General features: G+C 47.0%; 1 protein-coding gene across 1 annotated transcript; it reads left to right on the top strand.

Moving 5' to 3' along the window:
* The first annotated feature begins 18,503 nt into the window (after window positions 1-18,503).
* Window positions 18,504-24,072, top strand: AMIGO1 (adhesion molecule with Ig like domain 1). Its single transcript, XM_032249853.1, has 2 exons — window positions 18,504-18,834; window positions 19,254-24,072. Exon 2 carries the CDS (start codon window positions 19,341-19,343, stop codon window positions 20,820-20,822), a length of 1,482 nt encoding a protein of 493 aa, XP_032105744.1. The 5' UTR covers window positions 18,504-18,834; window positions 19,254-19,340; the 3' UTR covers window positions 20,823-24,072.
* The last annotated feature ends 350 nt before the right edge of the window (window positions 24,073-24,422 follow it).

Below are 24,422 nucleotides of genomic sequence, written 5' to 3' on the forward strand. Positions count from 1 at the left end.
TTCCATCCTGGCTTCACTCTCCAGACCTGCACCCCCAGCCCACGGCACCACCATGGGAACAGCACCAATAACTGGAAGTACTATTGGGTCCAGCTGCTGGGTTCCTGGGCAGTTTCCTGCCCACTCTACAGAGGCCAGGCTATGCATACCACCTGCCGCTCCCGAGACGTCCCGCTGTGGCCTCCATTTCCAGAATCAGCAGTGAATAGAACACAGAGATCAGAAGGCCTGAATTCCAGATGTGAGTTCCTTTTAAGCCCAGGCCCAGGTCCCGCCCTGAAGAGCTGGTAGACTGATACAACCAGAGATGTACAAAGGGCAGAAGGGCCCTTACAGTGTATTCCTCATGTTGCAGATGACAAAGCTCTGTCCGGGGGAGAAGGGTTTGCTCAGGGACACCCAGCTGGTTAGAGGCAGGTTTCAGATCAGGTTTCCGAAATCCCATATAGCCAGCGTTGGTTCCATTCCACCACAGGGCTTCAGCTCTAAGTCCTGAAAACCACAGATTAAGATCTAGTGGATCACTCCTGACCCATTTAACATGCTCAGCAAACCCAACAAACACTCCTTACAGGCCCAGGGTGCACTCTCTTCCTCAGGACTCTCAGTGATGGCAGCTGGGGCCATCAATGCACATTGGTCACACCTCTGCCACCAGAAGGAGGCTCCTCTCAGATGAATCTGTCAGTTTAGGAGCCGCTGCTACCCAAAGGATGGAGCAGAGACCCCTGGGCTCTGCGGTGCCTTATGTTGATCCATTCGTCTGTCTGAATCCAAGAGCTTCTTAGAGCAGAAGGAGCCTAATGATAACTTGGCATTGCTGGAAGTTCCTCCGGCCTGATTCACAGGGGTAGAGTAACTTAGAGGAAACCAAGTACTGCTCTTGTTGCTGGCATTGTGAGGAAAGAGAACGTGCACTTGGGCTAGATGACATGGTAACTGGGCTGGGAATAGAGAGGGCGCTCAAGTGAGTTCCCAGGGCCAGCTTCCCGAGTCCATGGGCAGGGGAGCCTCTTTCTTGTTTTCTTCTCTGTTTGCTCCAAAACAGGCACTAAGATGCTGAACCTTTGTGGCTCCAGCTAGAATGTGGGGGTGGGGGAAGGAGTAATTGGACAGTCTGCAGAGGCAACCCTAGCATAGGGTGCTTCACGGGCCGGAGATCTGAGGGTGGAGATCAGCGTGGCTGACATCAGAGAGGAGAGTTCTGTGGAGCCAAGGACACAGGAAACAGAACCCGAAGGGCCCGGAAAGGGAGGCGAGGCAGGTGCCACGACAAGCCATATCCTGTGTCAAAGTGTCCATGAGATGGAGGGGCATCGTGAACGTCCTGAGTTGACGTTGTGCGGGTGCCATGTATCAGCTCTGAGGATGGGGCAAGCCCTGATCTGTGAGCAATACCAAGAGCAGTATTTGCCTTACAGGCTGCTGTCTATCTAAGACTCGCATGAAGGAATGTGGATGAAAGGCTTTGGAAAGTGCACAAGCAGTTCCGATTCTCATCACCCCACGCTGCTGCCTATCAGCTCATCTGCAGTGTGCGGCATTAGGACCCTGATTCCTGAGTTGCTAGAGAATGGTATGTATCATAACGCTGTGTACACAAGTATTTTTGTCAGGAGTGACAGAAGCAAAGGGGCTTTCCTTCTAGAAGGGACTACCCAGGCCACACAAGCAGATGTTTATGAATCTATAATAGCATGCATCCATCCCCACAGGGTCTCTGCTCACAGAGAAGGCGCCTGAAACCAAGGCTTCCAGGATGCGTGTGTGCACACACACGAGCACACATGGACATAGACGCACGCACCATGGCCATCCCTGGTGGCTTTGCCATCAACTGTGCCTCTTCCTAGGTGCCGGCCTCCTCTATTCTCAGTTTGTAAGCGAGTTCTTACATCTCTCTCAGACAGCGGCTGAATGAAGAACTGAAAGACGTGGGGACTGAAGGGACAGTTTTACATTCATTAGTTGTAGTTTTCTGGGAGAAGGAAGATACTACTAATGGTTTATGTTTGCAATCATGTTTTTACAAAGCACTGTAACATACATTATTATTTAAGCCACAGGCACTTTTGTGAGATCATTACTGTCATCAGGCTCAGAGAGGTGAAACAGCTTCTTGCCGATCATTCAGCTAATAGGTAACAAGATCCTTTGCTGCTTCTGATCTCTTGTTAACTTCCAACTCTTAGCAAATGTCTTCCTCCAGGAGTCCAAAGGCACAGGTGTTTTGTATGCTTCGATGTTTCTTTCATTTGTTATTTTGAAATTATTTCAAATTGACAGAAAAGTTGCAAGAAAGATACAAAGAACCCCTACTCCTGCATCCCTTCCACCCAGTTCCTCAACTTTGTTTTTGTTTTTTGAGATGGGGTCTCACTCTGTCACCCAGGCTGGAGTGCGTTGGTGCGATCTGGGTTCACTACAACCTCCATCTCCCAGGGTCAAGCAATCCTCCCACCTCAGCCTCCCAAGGAGCTGGGAATACAGGCATGTGCCATCATGCCTGGCTAATTTTCGTATTTTTTTTGTACAGATAGAGTTCGCCATGTTGCCCAGCCTGGTCTCAAACTCCTGGACTCAAGTGATCCACCCACCTCAGCCCCCCAAAGTGCTGCATTACAGTTGTAAGCCATGGTGCCCGGCCCTCAATTTGTTTTATACGTGTTCTCTCTCTTTCTCTCATATATATACATCCTATATATGTAATTTCTGATCCATTGGAGAGTACATTACAGACATGATGCCCTATTACCCCTTAACACTTCAGTGTGTATTTACTAAAGACAAGGACATTCTCCTACATACCAACGTACGACATCCCAATCAGAAAAGTGTCACTGACAGAACTTCTGGCTAATCCAGAGACCCCACGCAAACATTCAAATTTCACTAATTCTTCTTCTTCTTTTTTTTTTTTTTTTTTTTTTTTTGAGACAGGGTCTTACTCTGTTGCCCATGCTGGAGCACAGTGACATGATCACGGCTCACTACAGCCTCGACCTCCTGGGCTCAAGCGATCCTCCCACATCAACCTCCTGAGTAGCTGTCACTACAGGTGCACACCACCATGCCTGGCTAGTTTTTTTTATATTTTTTTGTAGAGATGAGATCTCACTATGTTACCCAGGCCGGTCTCAAACTCCTGGCCTCAAGTGATCCACCCACCTCGGCCTCCCAAAGTGCTGAGATTACAGGCATGAGCCACCACGCTGGGCTCACTGATTATTCTAATAACATTATTTATAGGCCTAGCCATTAATTCAGGATCATGTGTTCTATTTAGTTGTCATGTCTCTTTAGTCTTCTTCGGTTTGGAACAGTTCCTATCTTTCCTTGTCTTGAACTAAATATTTTTGAAGAATCCAGCCCTGTAACTTTGTAGAATGTCCCTCAATTGGGGTTTGGCTGATGTTCCTTATGAATAGTTTCTGGTTATGCATTTTGTCAGGAATATTGCAGAAGTGAGGCCATGTTCTCGGTTCATCTCAACGAGAGTTACACAATGTCTAGTTGTCCTATCCTGTTACTGGAGATGTTAACTTTTTTTTTTTGAGATGGAGTCTCACTCTGTCTCAGGCTGGAGTGCAGTAGCACAATCTCAGCTCACTGCAACCTCTGCCTCCCAGGTTCAAGCAATTCTCCTGCCTCAACCTCCCAAGTAGCTGGGACTATAGGCGCATACTACCATGCCCGGCTAATTTTTGTATTTTTAGTAGATACAAGTTTTCACTATGTTGGCCAGGTTGGTCTTAAACTCCTGATCTCAGGTGATCCACCCACCTCGGCCTCCCAAAGCGCTGGATTACAGAGGTGAGCCATCATGCCTGGCCTGGAGATGTTAACTTTTATCACTTGGCTAAGATAATGTGAGCTAAGTTTTTCCACTGTAAAGTCAATTAATAGTATTGCGTACTCATCAATCAAGTATTTGTGAGGAGACACTGAGATTGTGTAAATGTCATGTTCCTCATCAGAATTTCACCCACTAGTTATAACATCCACTCATGACTCTTGCTTACATCATTTATTACTGTGATGGTTGCCAAATGGCAATTTTCTAAATTCAGCTTTTTTCCTATACACATCATTGGCATTCTAACATAAGGTAAAGCCTTCTCTCTCCCCATTTATTTATTTATGTATATATTAATTCATCCATTCCTATTGTACCATATTTTGGTTGTAACCTAATACCAAAATTATTTATTTTGATGCCTACATTGTCCTGGATTTGGCCTGTGCATGCCCCTTCAAGTTGGATTCCCCAAACTTTTCATGTGTTTCTGTCATTATTTGAGCATGTCCTTACTTTCTAGCACAAGATGTTCCAGGCTTATCTAGTAATTTCTAGGCTGATCAGTCTTGGTGGAGATTTTTTTTTAATGGAAAATCGCATTTAGAAACCAAAACCTGGGTACTTGGTGTGCTCACTGCCAGTGGGGCATCATTGCTTCTAGTATCTTTCAGAGAAGGCACACGAATGAGTTCCCTTATTTGTATACATGGGACTAGAAATAGATATGTATATACACACACACACACTCATATCATTTATGTATATTAAAAACATGAGTTCAAATTAATTACCCCAATTCTGATTGAATACCACAGGGTTTATTCTCTTTCCACATACATAACTCCTGTCACTAACCATGAGAAATATGGCTCCCATCATCCGCAACCTACTATGTGTGTACTCAGTTCCTCTGTTTGTAATCAATCTCCTAACCACACAGGTCACTCTCTCTGCCTCAGACTCACCACACATGCTGGTTGAACCAGCCAAATCCTGTCACGACCTCACTGATCATGCCATCTGTGCTGGCTGAATCCTTAATCCAGATCAAAGGGAAGGGGAGAGAAAGGACATATTATATAATTTTTTAAGGATTTAATTTATTGCAGAGTATTTATTCACACACTGAATTCAACTCCAACTGTCATTTAGACACTTGTCATATAACCCAAACATTTGTTTCAATAACAGAGCATTTAGTGTTTCTAATAGAGTAAGAAAGCCAGTATTTATTAATTTAATTCTAGATTAATCTAAGAAACACATTGTGTGTGTGTGTGTGTGTGTGTGTCTATTTATTATAATTTTTTTAAGCTCTCTCAAAATCTGTTTTCCTAACTTATATTCATGCTAACTTAGAATGATTAAGTAGAGGCCCTTTGCCCTGTGGATAAGTTTAGGAACAAAAACTTCAAATAATATGTGTCACAGACTGATTGATTGTTTTTTATAAAACCATTTCCTTTTACCTCCTGGGTGCATAGCCTGACTACATTTCCTAGCCTCTTTTGGAGTCAGGTGTGGTCATATGACAGAGTTCTGGCCAGTGGAATATGGCAGAAATGATGAATGTCACTTCCAGAGCTGGTCCATAAAACCTTCCCCATAATCCTGCATGCTTCCTGTCTCTACCTCATCTGCTAACTGGAAACAAGGAATACAGAATCCTCCAGTAGAGGATTCCAAAACCTGTAACAGTGACCAGAGCCACAAGGTGGATAGCTCTGGACCTCTGAATCATCCGGTGGGAGGCCATCAAGTGAATGCCTGCATTAAACTGTTTTGTGAGGGAGACGTTAACTTCCGTTGAGGTAAGTCAGAGACTTGGGGGTTATTCATCACATCAGTCAGCTCACCCTAACCAATGCAAAAAGTCAATGAACTGTCCAAGATTACCCTTTGGAAGCTCCAAAGCATAATGTTGAATGTGCCCTTCTGATTCTTAGATGAGATCTCTTTGCATCAGATTAGACCAGGTAGCATGAACTTAGTTCCTTGGGAGGCTGTCACCCTGTCTTTCCACAAGCAATATTTTCCTCTTTAGCCGACGTATAATATTAGCCATATATTTTCTCCTTTTTCCTTTCCTAAGGGAACTATGAAGGTTTGCTTTTTCATGGATTCATCTTTATCAGATGAGAACATCTGGTTGGTCTAACATCTGACCTCCAGCAGCAGATGGCTTACCCACACTGTAGAGATGAGTCTCACCAGCAAAAGGAGATAGCCCTTCCGTTTCCTACAAGTGGACTCTGCAATTGACATGCAGGTGATGGCAGAGCCCACAGTCTGTGGATGGACCAAAATGCCTAGGAGTCAAGTAGATTTCTTCCTCTATACTCAGTAGACCAGCAACAGTTATTACTTCCGGGAAAAGACACCTCCACATCTTATCTTTTCAGAGACCAATAACTGCTTGTTCAGTAATTTAACACAGCCCAGGCTGCTGGAAACTAACATCTTCCTGAAGAGGATGTCCTTCTCACTCCAGGCAAGACAAGTTTTCAAGACCAAGAGAGTAGAGAAGTCAGGAAAAGTGGGAGGAAAGATGGGAAACCATGCAATAATATGGGGGAAAGGAAAACCTGAAGATGTGGCCGCAAGAGATATCAGACGCTTTCTAAGCCTGGAACTCCAAGAGAACACTACAGTCCAGTTTCAGAGTTAGAATCACAAAGCTGACTCTAGAGCTGGTTCTAGAGCTGGACAAAGCTCCAAGGTCATGATGCCTAACTCTCATTTCATAAGGAGGGAATAGAGGACCTGAGTGACTTAGGACTGTGCCCAAAGTCACAGAGGTGGTCATGGTAGGGCTAGAGTCCTGGACCCATGCTCTCCAGTGCCCTTTGTACTTTCTGCTCTTGCTTGTAGGTCTGAGGGGAAGCACTCAGTTCAAGGAGTCGGAGTAACAGATGTAATTAGGAAACTAAGTGCTGGAGTATATGGTCTCTGAGGATTCATCTCTCCATGCCCTGGGCCAACCCCTGTCCTCTCTGAAAGCCTTTCTCTGTTTCTCTGAGAAGCCAGCTCCCATTACCCTCTAGGGAGAGACACAAAACAGTCTGTCTGGGGTGAGTCTCTCAATTCCAAGGTGAAGCAGGAGTGGGAACATCTCCACTTAGAACTCCAGAGCATCTGGGAAGGGAAAGTGTCTCCAGGCTGGAAACGCATGGAAATTTCCCTGAGCCCAGAAGCATGCTTGGAATAGTATCAACTGCCGCATCACCACTCCAGCCTAGCCGTGTTAGTGAGGCAAGCTGCAATCAGGGAGATAATTAGCTTGCTGTTATTTATTCCCTGTGCTAATCAGCAGCCCACTGCTTGCACAGCGGAGAGGGCTCCTGCCCCCAGAGCCGTGGAGGTTCTCAGGCACCTTTAGTTACCGGCCAGGAAACAAGTAGCAGAAGACAAAGGGCTGGAAAGGGGGACAGAGAGGGAGGCGGAGACCCAGACCCCAAGGCCCAGTGCTGTAGGCTTCTGTACTGTGCACAGATCCCTTGGGAGAGGCAGTCATGGACCACCTGGGGCTCAGGGCAGCGCTGCACTCCTCTTCATTTTGTTCTTGGGGTTGGGCTGTGGTCAATAAAGGGCGGCTGGCGTTCAGCTCCCTGTTCTGCCTCACTACAGTCAAATTGTCTTTTTCCAAGGCGACTTTCAAAAAAAGATGACATTTATCAAAGCCTGCTGAGTGGTGACCTTGGTGGGAGGGAGAAAGGGCGGGTGTACTGTCTGTGGAAGCAGGCAAAGAAAATGAGGAAAACCTGCAGGGAAGGAAATGCTTTCAACTCTCAAAGTTGTTAGAACAATCATGGGGAGATGACTCCAGGTTTGGGACAGCCACTCCACGCTCAACTGTACTCCCGCCTGTCCCCTTCCTGATCTTCACCAACATATCTCACCGGCAGACACTGGTTTTCCGGTAGACTGAAGGTGCTCCATTCAAATAACAACATCTGGGAAGCCCTCACACCAATTATTTGAGAACTTCGTGAAATACAGACCTGCAGGCTCAGCATGGTAGAGCATGCCTATATAGTCCCAGCTACTCAGGAGACTGAAGCGGGAGGATTGCTTGAGCCTAGGAGTTCAAGTCTGGTCTGGGCAACATAGTGAGACCCTGTCTCTAAAAACTAAACAAAACAAAAAGTTAGATCAGTAGCAGTTCTAGAATGTCCATATAGGACAGTCTAAGAAGCTGCCATTTGGTTGAAAGGCAGAAGACAGGAGGAAGTGGGCGGAGCTGGAAGACACGTCCCGAAGCTATGTTTGTGTATTAAGTACATTCTTTTAAAACATATATCATACATCTGTTTGGAGTGGCATGGCTAAAACCCACCTCGTGTTCCCAGCTACCCCTTGGTCCTGCTGCTGCATGCGGTACTAGAGTTGGAAACACTCATCTGGTCAACCTCGGCCCTCTGCAGGACTCCTTCACAAGCTTGCTCCCTTCTCTTCTCTGGCTTCCTAAGCTCTCTACACATGGACTCTTATATCACCTGTCACCAGGCATTGTGGCCTTCTGGGTCTTGTTTTCCTTTACTACCCACAGCACTTGAGGACGGAGACAATTTCCTACGTGTCCATCTTTGGGGGTTTTGTTGGTTTATTTGCCACAGGAGGCTGAGGCACAAGAATCGCTTGAACCCAGGTGGTGGAGGTTGCAGTGAGCTGAGATTGTGCCACTGCACTCCAGCCTGGGCAACAGGGAGACTGTCTCAAGCAAATAAACAAAAAACTCCCAAAGGTAGACACATAGGAAACTGAACTCCAGCCTGGGCAATAGAGTGAGACTCTGTCTCAATAATAATAATAATAATAAATATATGAATGGACATCTATACAAAGTGGTTATCCAGCTCCTACTTGAATGCTTTCTGTGATGGGAGTTCACTACCTCAAGATGGAAAAGATTCATTATTGGACAATTGAAATGTCAGAAGATGTTTCTGTACGGGAAATGGAAATCTGTGTCTCTGATACTTCCACCCAGTTGTACAGTTCTGCTTTTTACAGGCCTAGAAGAGCACAGATTCTCAACCTAGGTGTCCATGGATGAGTTTTTATGAAGTCCATGCCCCCAGGAAATGTGCATAAAATTCTATGTGCTTTGCCTATGTGCTTCTGGGAGGAAATCTGCGGGTTTCACAAAGAGATGTATATTACCAAATTTTAAAACCATACTTTGGTTATTCCCTCTTTTCATGAAAATCTATACTAGACAAATAGGCCTCAAAATGCTTACTTTTTAATACATTCCCTGCCTACTTTTCTAAAGAAAACAGATCTCCAACGCATTATGTATCTTGAGCAAAACTACCTGCTACTCTTACCACAGATGATGGAATGGGGATTAGTCTACATAGTGAAATTAACCATGTATAGGTGGGGGACAGAGGAGGCAAGGGAAAGGGCTTGATAAGAATTCTGACCCAAAACAGTGCTCAATATTAGATGGTGGCAATTCGACTAATTCAAAGCATTTTTTTGAGGAAGTAGACATCCTGATGGAAACAAAAAACCGTGATGACTTTTGGTTGTGGGACTTTTTCTGCCATTTGAAAACACTATTTTACTTCTCCAAGTCTTGAAAGCACTGGGACCACAGTGACTACAGCTAGTAAGGTGACTCAGCAGGTACCCTGTGGGGTCCTGCAGTAAGCCTTTCTTCCTAAATCCTGTCAGGTATCATTCTTATTTGCAGTTCCAAAGATTCTGACTAATGCACAATGCTTCAACTTTCAGAAATGGTTATGATGACTTCCTCTCAAAGTAAAAATCTCCCGTTGCTCGGTCATCTCTCATATGTGAGCTATCAAAACATTCACATCTGTTCTCATTTAATCCTCACCAAAATTCTATAATAGTGTTGCTTAGGGCCGGGCGCGGTGGCTCACGCCTGTAATCCCAGCACTTTGGGAGGCCGAGGCGGGTGGATCACGAGGTCAAGAGATCGAGACCATCCTGGTCAACATGGTGAAACCCCGTCTCTACTAAAACTACAAAAAATTAGCTGGGCATGGTGGCGTGTGCCTGTAGTCCCAGCTACTCAGGAGGCTGAGGCAGGAGAATTGCCTGAACCTGGAGGCGGAGGTTGCGGTGAGCCGAGATCGCGCCATTGCACTCCAGCCTGGGTAACAAGAGCGAAACTCCGTCTCAAAAAAAAAAAAAAAAAATAGTGTTGCTTAAAGCTGGAGTTATAAAGAATGCAGATTCTCAGGCCACCGTCTCCAGAGTTCTAGGCAAGTTTGGAGTGGGCCTTGGAATCCTCTTTTTAAGTCCCTCAGAGATTCTGATGTAGACAGTCTGAGGCCTAAACATAGAGAACAATGGCTTTGAAGGGTGGTGTTTCCCAAGTGTCCTGATGCTCAAAACGCTCCCCAGGATCCTTCCATGAAGATTCCGATTCAGTGGGTCAGGAGCTCTAGAATTTGTACTTTTAATAGGGCAGGTATTATAACTTCCATGTTATATGTGAGAAAACTGAGGCCCACTGTAACTTCTCCACAGTTACACAGCCAGATGATGATAGGGATCATATAGTTTGTATATTTGTCCCCACCCAAATCTCATGTCGAATTGTAATCCTCAATGCTGGAGGTTGGATCATCAGGGCAGATCCTGACTGGCTTGGTGCTATCTTCGTGATAATGACTTCTCCTGAGATCTGGTCATTTAAAAGTATATGGCGGGTTTCCTCTTTCACTAAGGACCCGCCAACATGGGCCGCGTTCGCACCAAAACTGTGAAGAAGGCAGCCCGGGTCATCATAGAAAAGTACTACATGCGCCTGGGCAACGACTTCCACACGAACAAGCGCGTGTGCGAGGAGATCGCCATCATCCCTAGCAAGAAGCTCCGCAGCAAGATAGCAGGCTACATCACGCATCTAATGAAGCGGATTCAGAGAGGCCCAGTAAGAGGTATCTCCATCAAGCTGCAGGAGGAGGAGAGAAAGGAGAGACAATTATGTTCCTGAGGTCTCAGCCCTGGATCAGGAGATCGTTGAAGTAGACCCTGACACTAAGGAAATGCTGAAGTTTTGGATTTTGGCAGTCTGTCCAACCTGCAGGTCACTCAGCCTACCGTTGGGATGAATTTCAAAACGCCTCGGGGACCTGTTTGAATCAATGCTGTATTATTTTCAATAAACCTGGGACAAAAAAATATATATATATATATATGGCACCTCCCCCAACCCCTTGCTCCTGCTTCACCATGGGAAGTACCTGCTCCGTGAGTAAAAGCTCCCTGAGGCCTCCCTGGAAGCAGATGCTGCTGTGCTTCCTGCACAGCCTGCAGAACTGTGAGCCAACTGAACATTTTCTTTATAAATTATCCAGTCTCAGATATTTCTTTATAGCAAGGGAGTAATGACCTAATACAAGGGGTAAGACTGGAATCCAGCTTTCTTGACACTCAGTCCAATTCTCTATTGGCCACAAAGATCATACCCTACATAGAATCCTTAACACAACGAGCAATTGACAGACATTTGCTAAATTGTATAGAATCCACACATCTTACCTTGTAAGTCCTAGAAGGAAGAAACTATTTCTAAAGCATATTTGCATCCTGCTTCACCCAGCCTCACCCTGAGGCATGTAACACAATATTCTGCCCTAGGGGCTCAACAGATATGTGTGAGTGAGTTCATATGAATGATTACTAGACTGTGTACCACTACATCAACTATCTTTGGCTGTGCTCCAGACTATAAATGAGCTGCCCAGAGCTGAATTTAACACTCCAGCTATGATGCTCTGACCCAAATGAAGTACAGCCAGAGAACCTTTGCCTGTGGCTTTAAAGGAACTGCTGCCTCTTTTGGGAAGCCAGACCTTGCCCTTCCTGCTGGTATGGTGTGTGCCCTCACAGGAACTGACTGCTCTGTTACTGATCCTGGGTCCTCCCCACCTCCTCAGCCCCTACTGTGGCTTCCTAATGACTTCCTAATCCTAGCTTCCCATTCATCAACACTTAGTACTTAGCTCTGACCATAACTTTGGCCTGGAGCCCTAGAAGGCAGGCTCTGGAAAGCATAGACTGCAGATAGAACTTTTCCTCTGTTCTGCCTTGCATTATCCCTGAAAATGTTATGATACATTGAAAATAATCTTGACCAAGGATGCAGGAGACAGCCCACTCCTACCTCCTCACATTTATAGGAAGCTGACTTGGTGTTAGAGTATCTGCTAGATGCCTGAACTCAGTAAATCCTTGCAACAACCCCATGAGGCAAGTATTCTTATTATTCCCAATTTACAGGTTAAGTAACTAGCCCAAGTCACACAGTGAATGGCAGAGCCAGGATAGGATCCCAAGGAGCCTAGCTCTAGACACTACTCTCTTAACCACAAAGCTACACTCTTTCTATAGGCTCCTAACTCAGTTCTGCCATGAACCAGCTTGTGAACTTGACTGCTATGGCCTCTTCCAGCACAGGTGGGTGGGTAGTCTAAAGTTCTCTCATTATAGGTAAGGGCTAGATGAGCTAATACTATGATTACTCTGAGAATTTTCTAAGAATACTGTCAGTATGAAGAGTAGAAACTTCAAAGACAAATGAGTAGATATAGTGGAAAGCATGATTAGAGGAGACAAGTATATAAATTCAGATAGTAATCAGATGGTTACAGATCATGGAAAGAAACTTTTAACTATAAGCTAAACATTGAATTTAACTATAATCCTCCCCCAAATCATAAAAGCACTGACTTCCTAAACTGGAATATTAACTTTCCAAATATAAGACAAACTAGTCAAAGATTTATATATGGGCCGGGTGTAGTGGCTCAGGCCTGTAATCCCAGCCCTTTGGGAGGCCGAGACGGGTGGATCACCTGAGCCCAGGAGTTTGAGACCAGCCTGGGCAACACAGGAAAATCTTGTCTCTACAAAAAAAAATACAAAAATTAGCCGGGCATGGTGGCACACGCCTGTAGTCCCAATTCTTTGGGAGGTGGAAGTGGGAGGATCACCTAAGCCTAGGAGGTCAAGGCTGCAGTGAGCTGTGATTACAACACTACACTCCAGCCTGGATGACAGAGTGAGACTTCGTCTAAAAAAAAAAATTCACATATGAAAATGAGCTTAGAAGTCTCAACATTAGCGAGGATTTAATTTTAGATATAAAGCCTTTAGAAATCAAAAGAGAGGGTTACATATACAGGAAAAGAAAATATTTTCAGACTTATGACAAAACTTCTTAATGAAAAAAATATAAGATTCCTTTTGGAGGACTTCCTGGTTATCTAGGCCCCCATGGCAGGAGCTCCAAGGTAGTCTTATTTGTAACAAGGCCTTGGAACTACAGTCTTCCACCTTTGGGATGTTGGTTCAGCTGCAGGTGGACTGTGGTGGTGAACTCCATCCCTAAGGGCTAAAATAACATTTTGAACCATGAATTTATTGTTCAGCCATACTTCAAAGACACATCTGTCTGATAACCCAGTGCAGAATTATTTTGAGATGTCTACATATAAGTGTTAAAAGTCAAGAGAATGTTCACGACTTAGCCATCTAGAATGAACACCACTTTGGTGGCAGGATAGTCCTTACTGAGTGCATAAGCTATAGAGTAAACAGATGCCTTCAGATTTGTTTGACAAACCCGAAGAGCCTGGGACATGGATAGGCCACTCCATCTACATCAGGTGAGGCCCCAGCTGCCCATAGTCGGTATGCACATTCTTGTGGTTTCTGCAGATCCAGTAGAGCTTCCAAGAAGTGTGCCCGGCTGAAGTGGAAAGAAAAAAGACTGGTAAAAAGGACTCCGACGCTGGTTGTCTAAACAGAGAGAGTATTTCCCTCCTGGACAGTAAGTAAATCAATGTGTGAGCATGTTAAGCGGCAAGTGAAAAAGTTAAAAGGATCTGTGAAATGACTGATGGTTTATGGAGGTGGGGGCAGGAGGATGGCAAAAGGAATCCTCCAGAGTGAGCACTTTCAGGAACAAACTGAACACGGAACCGTGAGTGAACTGCTAGATATAGAAAGGGCTCACCCAGTGGTGAGGACTAAAATGTTAGCCATTTAAGCAATTCATAACGAAATACTCAGCTTTATTGCTACCCACTTCCAAAATAGCCTAATTTTAGAGGCCCTCTCTTCTGGAGACATCCCCAAAAATACAAAGTTGCTGATATGCGTAACACTATTGGGATCTCCACAAAATACAAGAATGCTTAAAATATTTAATTTTTTTTTTATTTTTTGGAGACAGAGTCTTGCTCTTTTGCCCAGGCTGTAGTATAGTGGCATGATCTCAGCTCACTGAAACCTCTGCCTCCCAGGTTCCAGCAATTGTTGTGCCTCAGCCTCCCGAGTAGCTGGGATTACAGGCATGCCCCCATGCCCAGCTAATTTTTGCATTTTTAGTAGAGATGGGGTTTCATCATGTTGGCCAGGCTGGTCTTGAACTCCTGGCCTCAAGCAATCTGCCCTCCTTGGCCTCCCAAAGTGCTGGGATTCCAGGCGTGAGCTACTGCACCCGGCCAAAAGGTAGCTTCTTAATAGGGTGTCCTCCCTCAGCATTCTCCGCTCTGATTCTTTTTTCTTTTCTTCTCCTTTTTTCTTTTTTGGGAGAGGCTGTGTTTCCCAGGCTGGAGTGCAGCGGCCTGATCTTTGCTCACGACAACTTCCACCTGAGCTCAAGCCATCTTCCCACCTCAGCCTCCCAAGTAGCTGGGACTACAGACGAACATCACCATGCCTGGCTAATTTTTGTATTTTAAGTAGAGACAGGGTTTCTCCATGTTTCCCAGGCTAGTCTCGAACTCCTGAGCTTAAGTGATCCACCCGCCTTGGCCTCCCAAAGTGCTGGGATCACAGGCATAAGCCACCGTGTCCAGCCTTCTCCAATTCTAATGGCCAGTATTAGTTATTAGGAAAGCAAAAAAGATTAAGAATCCACTCCGATTCTAATGGCCAGTATTAGTTATTAAGAAAGCAAAAAATACTTGTAGTGTGGGGAAAAGGAATTCATCAAGTCTCATAAACTGGGAGACATGTCCAACTGCTTTTGCTCAGGTGCGAGGCTAACCAAACAACCTTTCAAGTTGGATTTAGGAATACTGAGTTGGTCCATTCCAGTGAGTGGAAATACACACTCACTAAATAACTTGCTGCTATTTATCTTGCTCAGGTCCTCTTTTGTTGTGAATAGTTGTTCTGGTCTAAAAAGCAGCTGTGGGAAAGTTATGCATCCTAAACCAGTGCCATCATGAAACTTTCTGTGACAATATATTGTTCAACAAGGGGAGCTGGCCACATATGGCCATAAGCATTTGAAATGCTGGGAGGGAAACTGAAGAAGTGATTTATATTTAATTAATTTAAGTAGCCACAAATGGCTGCTGGCTACCAATTAGGCAGCACAACTGATCCTAGATCCTTGCTACTTAAAGTGTGGTCTCAAAGAAGAATTGGCATCATCTTGTTAGCTTGTTAGAAATGCAGAATCTCAGGCCACACCCCAGCCCTGGTGATTCAGAATCTCCATGATTATCAGATACCCTGCTGATTTGTCTGCACATTAAAATTTTTAAAGGATATGGTTACTTTTTGGTTTTTATTTTTTTTTCTGAGACAGGGTCTCACTCTGTCACCCAGGCTGGAGTGCAGTGGCATGATCTTGGCTCACTCCAACCTCTGCCTCCCAGGTTCAAGTGATTCTCATGCCTCAGCTACCCAAGTAGCTGGACTACAGGCATGTACCACCACACCTGGCTAATTTTTTGATTTTTAGTAGAGATGAGTTTTGCGTTGTTGGCCAGGCTGGTCTTGAGCTCCTGCTTCATGTGATCTGCCCGCCTCAGCCTCCCAAAGTGCTGAGATTACAGGCATAAGCCACCGCACCCGGCCAAAATGATTGCTTTTAAAAGGATATGGATTAGCTGAAAATACAGACTGATTGCCGAACATATCTGTGGTGACCCTTCCAAATTGTAGACACTCACTCTTGAAACTGGTATCCATCATCAGGGGCCTTTTTCTTTCTTTGTATCTGTCTCTCTCCCACCTCTTAAACATAGCAGGAAGAGGAAAGAGAGGCCAGGCATAGCGGCTCATGCCTGTAATCCCAGCACTTTGGGAGGCTGAGGCGGGCAGATCACCTGAGGTCAGGAGTTCAAGAATAGCCTGGCCAACATGGTGAAACCCCATCTCTGCTAAAAATACAAAAATTAACTGGGCATGGTAGTGGGTACCTGTAATCCCAGCTACTCGGGAGGCTGAGGCAGGAAAATCGCTTGAACCTACGAGGCAGAGGCTGCAGTACGCCACTGCACTCCAGACTGGGCAACAACAGCAAAACTTGGCCTCAAAAAAATAAAAGGGGGTGGGGGGAGGGAGAGGAGAGAGCCTGGAACACTGTGGTCAAAAGAAAGTATGCAATGTGAAGATGAGGGGGAGGCTGAGAGGAACATGTGTTTCTCAGGAATATTTATACAAAATAAAATAATGGCATTTCTCTATAATAATAATTCATCACCCATATAATTGAATATGGGTGATGGGTATATGGAAGTTCATTGTACTATTTTCTCTACTTTTGTGTATGTTCGAAAATTTTCAAAATTAAAAAATAGATGTAACTTCAGAGATGATGTGTGATAGCCAGCCTCCAAGATGGTCCCAATGATCCTCTCTTCCTGGTATTTGTGTCCTTGTATAGTTCTTCCATATTGAATCAGGGATTTCATATGTGACCAAAGCAGAGGTGTTAGCCATAACTTCAAAGAGCCAGATCACTGTGACTTCTGTCTTTCTGTCTCTTGGATCTCTTGCTCTGAGGGAAGTCAGCTGCCATATTGTGAGGATACTCAAGCCGTCTTGTGGAGAGACCTTTATGGAGAAGAATCGAGGTTTCCTGCCAACGGCCAGCCAAATGAATTTAAGTGAACCTCCATGGCCCCAGTGAAGCCTTCTAATGACTGTCCATCTAACATATAACTGCATGAGAAACTGCCAAGCCAGAACTGTCCACCAAACTGCCCTTGAATCTCTGACCAACAGACACTGTGAAAGGCAACAAATGTATATTGTTGTAGGAAGCCACTAAGTTTTGGGGTAACATGATTGATTATGCAGCAATAGATAACTGATGCAATGTGATTTCAAGATACTTCACTCCTTGTCCTCCAAAAAGAATCCCCTCTTCATCTTTTCAGTGATGCCTAAAATGAACAGAAAGACCTGTCTCTCTCTCTCTTTTTTTTTTTTTTGAGACAGGGTCTTGCTCTATCACTCAGGCTGGAATACAGTGACACAAAGATGACTCACTGCAGCCTCGACTTCCAGGACTCAAATGATCCTTTCAACTCAACCTCTCAAGTAGTTGGCACCACAAGTGCCTACCACCATACCTATTTCTTTTTTTAGAGACAGAGTCTTACCATGTTGCCCAGGCTGTTCTTGAACTCCTGGGCTCAAGCAATCCTCCTGCCTCAGCCTCCCAAAGTGCTGGGATTCACACGTGTGAGCCACTGCACCTGACAGAAAGACCTTTTCACACTCTGCATAAGGTTAACATGCTAATACTCCTTGAAGAGATAATATATTCACTGAAATTCATGGTAAAACATATGTGACAGATATAAATTCTTTCTTTTTAAAACTCTTAGCAAGCTAATCTATTGAGACATTAATTTCAGTCTTGATCTTGCTATGGTAAGAGGCTAGAAAGAATAAAAAGGTAATTTCTCCCTTACTGTCCACCGTCTCAAGAACAGCTAACATCTTGAATGATAAGGTCTACGCTCTTCCTACATCTCTCTTTCCTCACCCCCAAGCCCAAACAACATACACTAATAATGGCTTCTTGTTTCAGGGACCACCCTATATAAGACACCCCTCCACCTCCACCATTGGCCTTCATATCGAGGATTAGGTAACAGAGAAACTAAGTTGGAATTGCTCCATAAGGGGAGTGGGGAGCTGGCACTGGTTTAGAAAGAAGGCAAGTGGCCAGACCTAAGGGCTGAATGATTTCCCTTGGGCTAGGAAGGGTTTCAGAGTTTCCAGGAATGAAAATTGTCCCTGGCTTGTATGCACTCCCTGTGTGTGTATAGCAGGTGGAGTGAGGAGAGGTGCATGAGGTGTCGTGTAAAAGGGTGTTGTGGGGCCTGGGCTCGCCAAACACCCCCTTCCCCACCACGCCTGCGCAGCTGGCTTGCAGGCTAAGGAGCTGTGCCCTTCAGTGGTACCTCAAGGGTCATGAACTAGCAGCATCAAGACGGGGATGGGGTGGGGTAGGGTGGACCCCTTCCCCCAGTTTTTGAGACTTCACAGCCAGAGAGAGAAAGGAGGGGGAACCTCAGAATGTGACTAATGAATTTCCCGCCAACATTGACAGGCGGGAGCTGAGCCAGATTTCTTTAATTTGCGAAATTAAAAGGCATGTGACGCTTCTTGCTAGAGTCAGGTGCAGCGAATTCACTTTAGTGAGACAGACTTTTCCTGAGAGCGGGTCTGTGTAGCGAGAAGGGTGCTGCGGGATGGGGGTGCGGGGGAATGGGGGACGCAGGAAGTTATAGCGGAGCCTCAGTGCCGCACTTCCTGACAATGTTCGTCTTTAGCTAGGCGTCCCGGGCTCGCTCGCAGAGGGAACGACCCTGCGCGCGTCCGCCCAGCCGGCTCCGACACAAACACACGCACGTGCGCCCCGCCCCCGCCGCGCGCACGCGCCCCGAGGCTCCGGCGGCGCCGACGGGCGCGCGCGCGGTGCTCGCTGCCCCCACGCCGCTCCCTCCGCTTGGATCGCGGCGCCTCTGGCTCCCCTTAACGCTCCACGCCAGGCCTGTGGACCTGGAGGCGGCGGCCGTGGTCGGTGGGCTCCGGCGGGCTCAGCGGTTGAGGCGGCGGAGGCGCGGGTGAGCGGAGCCGGGCCCCGCAAGTCCCCGGGAGGCTACGGTGGCGGGCGCGGGCCCCTGCGTAAGGCGGGCGCAGTGACAGGCCGGCCGGTGAGGCGCCGCCGGGGGAGGCCGCGACGGAGCTCCCGGACCCGCCATGGGCTGAGACACGTCCTCGCCGAGCAGGTGCAGTGAGCAGAGGTCCCGGGGGGAGCCCGCCCCTATAGGCCCCGGGGACCCTCAACCCCGACAGGATGCGTCCTACCCACCTCGGTGCCCTGTTGACCTTTCCTCAGCTCCTCCCAAAAGGCCCGCCGACCCCATCCGCAAACCCGGCCCGTGTCATCCCTGTGACTCCCAACAGTCCCTGCCATCCTGTGCATACCTGCAGCCTGCACCCTTGTGACCTCGGCCCAGTAGGCCCTTGGGCCACCTCCTCTTCGGCCTGGTATTTACAGCCCACTGCCTGCACAATGCCTGGGAACTACCCAGCATCTCTTTCCTAGCCCAAAGTGGGTGGACATAGGGGTGGGAGGGGAAGTGGGAGAGGGTGTCCTTCCTTCTGGAGTCCTTGGTGACCACAAACCCATCCTCTTTCTCTCAAGTGACCCTTCCGTACCCCACCAGAACATGCCCGGGTGACTTCCTCCCAGATCTTCCTTGTGGCCTTCCTCGACCACTCCAGTGACACTATGCACCCCCACCGTGACCCGAGAGGCCTCTGGCTCCTGCTGCCGTCCTTGTCTCTGCTGCTTTTTGAGGTGGCCAGAGCTGGCCGAGCCGTGGTTAGCTGTCCTGCCGCCTGCTTGTGCGCCAGCAACATCCTCAGCTGCTCCAAGCAGCAGCTGCCCAATGTGCCCCATTCCTTGCCCAGTTACACAGCACTACTGGACCTCAGCCACAACAACCTGAGCCGCCTGCGAGCCGAGTGGACCCCCACGCGCCTCACCCAACTGCACTCCCTGCTGCTGAGCCACAACCACCTGAACTTCATCTCCTCTGAGGCCTTTTCCCCAGTACCCAACCTGCGCTACCTGGACCTCTCCTCGAACCAGCTGCGTACACTGGATGAGTTCCTGTTCAGTGACCTGCAAGTACTGGAGGTGCTGCTGCTCTACAATAACCACATCATGGCGGTGGACCGGTGCGCCTTCGACGACATGGCCCAGCTGCAGAAACTCTACTTGAGCCAGAACCAGATCTCTCGCTTCCCTCTGGAACTGGTCAAGGAAGGAGCCAAGCTACCCAAACTAACGCTCCTGGATCTCTCCTCTAACAAGCTGAAGAACTTGCCACTGCCTGACCTGCAGAAGCTGCCAGCCTGGATCAAGAATGGGCTGTACCTACATAACAACCCCCTGAACTGCGACTGTGAGCTCTACCAGCTTTTTTCACACTGGCAGTATCGGCAGCTGAGCTCCGTGATGGACTTTCAAGAGGATCTGTACTGCATGAACTCCAAGAAGCTGCACAATGTCTTCAACCTGAGTTTCCTCAACTGTGGCGAGTACCAGGAGCGTGCCTGGGAGGCCCACCTGGGTGACAACTTGGTCATCAAGTGTGACACCAAGCATCAAGGGATGACCAAGGTGTGGGTGACACCAAGTAATGAACGGGTGCTAGATGAGGTGACCAATGGCACGGTGAGAGTGACTGAGGATGGCAGTCTTCATTTCAAGAAGGTGCAGGTCGAGGATGGTGGTGTGTATACCTGCTATGCCATGGGTGAAACTTTCAATGAGACACTGTCTGTGGAGTTGAAAGTGTACAATTTCACCTTGCACGGACACCATGACACCCTCAACACAGCCTATACCACTTTAGTGGGTTGTATCCTTAGTGTGGTCCTGGTCCTCATATACCTATACCTCACCCCTTGCCGCTGCTGGTGCCGGGGTGTAGAGAAGCCTTCCAGCCATCAAGGAGACAGCCTCAGCTCTTCCATGCTTAGTACCACACCCAACCATGATCCTATGGCTGGTGGGGACAAAGATGATGGTTTTGACCGGCGGGTGGCTTTCCTGGAACCTGCTGGACCTGGGCAGGGTCAAAACGGCAAACTCAAGCCAGGCAACACCCTGCCGGTGCCTGAGGCCACAGGCAAGGGCCAACGGAGGATGTCGGATCCAGAATCAGTCAGCTCAGTCTTCTCTGATACGCCCATTGTGGTGTGAACAGGATGGGTTGGTGGGGAGATTCTGCCCCAGGAGAGGTAATGCACCCCTGAAGGATATGAGGGGATGGAAGAGAGGGCTGGCTGCCCAAGGGAATGGGTTCCTCCTGACCTCAAGGGAATTGGTCCCAGGTACAACAGTGAGCAAGACCCCAAACAGGGTGTGGCTACCACGATTTTCAAATGTGGATATATTAATCCTCAGGCAAATGCTACACCCCTACCCAAAGCCCTGCCAATTCTCAGTGTGGTAGAGGAAAAGAAGCATGTCTGAGTTGGATGGGAATGAGGAAGGAGTGAGGGGAAGAGCAGATTCCCTAAACTTTCATGAGGTCATCCCTAGCTCCTTAAGAGAAAAACATTTGGAAAAAAAAATTTTTTTCTGTCTCTACCCACCCACACCTGTGATGTTGTGTGTGCTGGGGGAGCTTCCACAGGAGCCACATTAGGGAAAAGCTGTAGTATCCTCTTTGGCTTAGGAAGTCAAACTTCACACCTGGGGAAGTTGGAAACCTTTGGAAAATGAGTCAGGAAAAAGCTGAGACCTCAATCGGTAACACTTCCCCAGAGCTGTTGTAAGACTTTCCATTAAACCCTTCCTCTTTCCTGATGAGCCCTGGGTGGATGGATCTTTACAGAAGCCTGGCCTGCTGCCTGTTAGTTATGACAGCAATGTGGGATGTGGTATCTGTGCCTTGTCCTGGGACCAGTGGCACAGAGGGGTGTAGCATGAACTGAAGGGTCCATGTCACAGCATAGGTGCCAACACAAGACTTGGAGATGGGGGGTGAACTCCAGATAAGCTAATTCCCTGGTTGGTGAAACCCTTGGTTAGTATTTGATTCCCAGCATCTGTGTGTCAGGCCAGAGTAGGGGCTGCTAAAGGCAGAGCTTTTATGGATGCCTGCCACAGACGTGGTACATGGGACCACTTCACACTATAAGGATGAAGGTAAATCAGCCTCTATTATGTAGCATCCAGCTGGACCTACCTGATTCTCAGTGTATGCCATCTCTTCATCCAGTCTCCTTATCAAGCTCAGGTGGGATTCTGAATTTTCCCTAATATGCTGCTCTGTAAAGGGAGGAGTCCAAGAAAGTCTGGCCCCAGCTGGCTTAGAGTAGGCTTGGAGATAGAGAAAATCCAGTATATATCTCCTCTGTGTAGACAAGGTTGCCTTGCTCCTCTCTCAGAGATATCTTCTCTGCTGCAAAGTCAAAGCGTGGGGTTTTGTCAATGGAAGGGTTGGAATTGGGTGGTCTCTACCCTAGAATGGCAATTTGGAGTGTGGCCTAGAGTTCTGCCCTCTCCACAGATTCCAGGCAATCCTGTAGCAGAGATAATCAGTAGTACTGAGCTTTCAGAAGGGAAGTTCTGCCACCCCATTCCTCCGTCGAGAGGTATTTGCTGTTGTGGTTGTCAGGCCAGAGGAACTTAAGAATGAGCTCAACATTCCGTTCCATCCAAGGTTGCAGCATACTCTGGGTATGGAGATGACTGATCCCTTAACTTTTCCCTTTGACTATACTGCATGCCCTGGGAGTGGCTGCTCTGAGCTTTGGCAGAGGATGAGCAGGGCAAAGTTGAAAATGTTCTCTGATGTTGGTTTTTCTTAGTGTCTTTTCTCTCCCACATTTCCGGTTCATTGGAAGTTATCCAGATCTCTAGACTTCTGACCTGCTTTTGACGTTCTAAGAGGTGTCATTTACCTGTGGGTGAGGGGCTTGGAGGGCCGGACTATTAAACTTCCTATTAAGATTGGGGAAGGGGACTCAACATCTTCCCTTTGTCTGGTCCTGGGAACTCAAGACTGCTGTCCATCCTTTATTAGTAACCTAGTTTTGTTGAGAGAGAGGTGCAGCATTTCCCTCAAGTACCTGCATGCTCATAGGTATGCATGCTTATATAGGTATGCATGCACACCAGCACCTTGACTTCCACCAGGACAGTAAATCTGTAGTCCCCACTAATGCCACTCTCAGACTGGTCTCCACCAATGTGCACAACTTCATGCACACAATTTTATTCCCCTTTAGGAGAGACAGTGACCATGCCAGGCTCTTCAAATACTCCTGTATTTTAATTTCTGAACTCCCTGAAGCTTCACCCACATCTCCATGGCACTGAATCACTTTTCTGCCCAGGCTGGAGTTAGAAGAACCATGGGTTGAAGACCTTGGGAGAAGGGGTGGAGAGGAGCTACCTGGTTCTTCAGACTCCTCAAAAACCTCCCTTAAAGACTATATATATGAGCAATTAAGATAGAACTAGGTCATTGAAGGACTTTGAAGGAAACTGGCAAGGGGCTAAGCAGCTGTGAGCTGCTCTGCCTGTTAACTACTCAGGAGAGAAAAGTTGTCTTGATTTATTCAAGAGACTCCTGAGAATTTTGTTACTGGAGCTATAGGAACCAGGACTCCCTCCTCAGACTCATCAGGAAATCTGGGAAAATCTCATCTCCATGCTGCAGTTTCCCCACTTGGCACCATCTAGGGCTCTGAAGATCTTTAAAGTGAGCGTTAAATGAAGCAGGCCTTCTGGGGCATCCTGGTGGAGCTCCTGAGGACTAGGAGGGCTGTTTTCTTCATAATTCCTTCCCAGTTTAGGGAATGAGAAAAGGCCCTGCAGCACTTAAGTCTCCCGATTCTATCCACTAGTTTGGCCTTGAGTTTGAGACACCTGGTAGATGTACCTGGCTGCCCTACCAAGAGATGTAACTGATTCGCTTCTTCTGGTGGTTTCAGGTGATAGAACCCAAAGGTGGGTTTTTAACTGGAGACTTGAGTAATCAGCATATGTAAATTCACTAGAACCCTGTATTGAAAACTGCCAGGTGTGGGTATAAGAAAAGGCCGCGAAATCACCACCTCCTCTCACCCTACCCTGCACCCATAAACCTGACATGTCTCCCAGGAAGCAGGTGTCCCTGGAGACAGAGTATGACAGGGCTCTACAATCTGTCTGTGTAATTATTTGTGATCTTTATTTTGTTTTTGTCTGTATTTATGGAGCCCAAGGAAGGGGCCAAGAGAGGGTACACCCCAGCTGTGGAGAGCAAAGCAGACAGATCCAGTTTTCTGTGTGTTCTTACCTCTGTACTTCCTCGTAGCTCTGCTGACCAAGCAGGTCTCCCGTGTCCAAGACCCCGTTCCTCCCACTTGTGTACACCTAGGCTGGCAAATCTTGGAGCCTCTGGGCTCTGAAAACTAGACAATGATCATTAAACCTGGCTTGAGTCTCTGTTCTGGCACAATCTGACTGGTTTATTTATATTTTCATCCTGTGCGTGGGGTTCGCTGTAACTCAGAAGGGTGTGGCCTATCTAGGAAGAAAATCTTTCAGTGCTATTATAAGGACATGGGTGAAATACACATCTAGGCATTAAGATGGACCAGGAATCGGCAAACATTTTCTCTAATGAGCCAGATAGTGAATATTTTAGGCTCTGCAGACCATACAGTCTCTGTAACAACTCAACTGTGCTGCTATCGCCTGAGTGTAGCCACAGACAGGACAGAAATGAATGACTGTGGCTCTGGTCCAAATCAGATTTGACTTATGGACATTGAAATTTGAATTTTAACATGGCTTTTGAGTTTT

The sequence above is a fragment of the Sapajus apella genome, unplaced genomic scaffold (assembly GCF_009761245.1).
Source record: "Sapajus apella isolate SASKATOON/1434 unplaced genomic scaffold, GSC_monkey_1.0 scaffold69, whole genome shotgun sequence".
Lineage (NCBI taxonomy): Eukaryota > Metazoa > Chordata > Mammalia > Primates > Cebidae > Sapajus > Sapajus apella.

What these genes read in the sequence shown, in the direction of transcription:
- AMIGO1 (XM_032249853.1), top strand. Translation starts at nt 19,341, where the DNA reads ATGCACCCCCACCGTGACCCGAGAGGCCTCTGGCTCCTGCTGCCGTCC.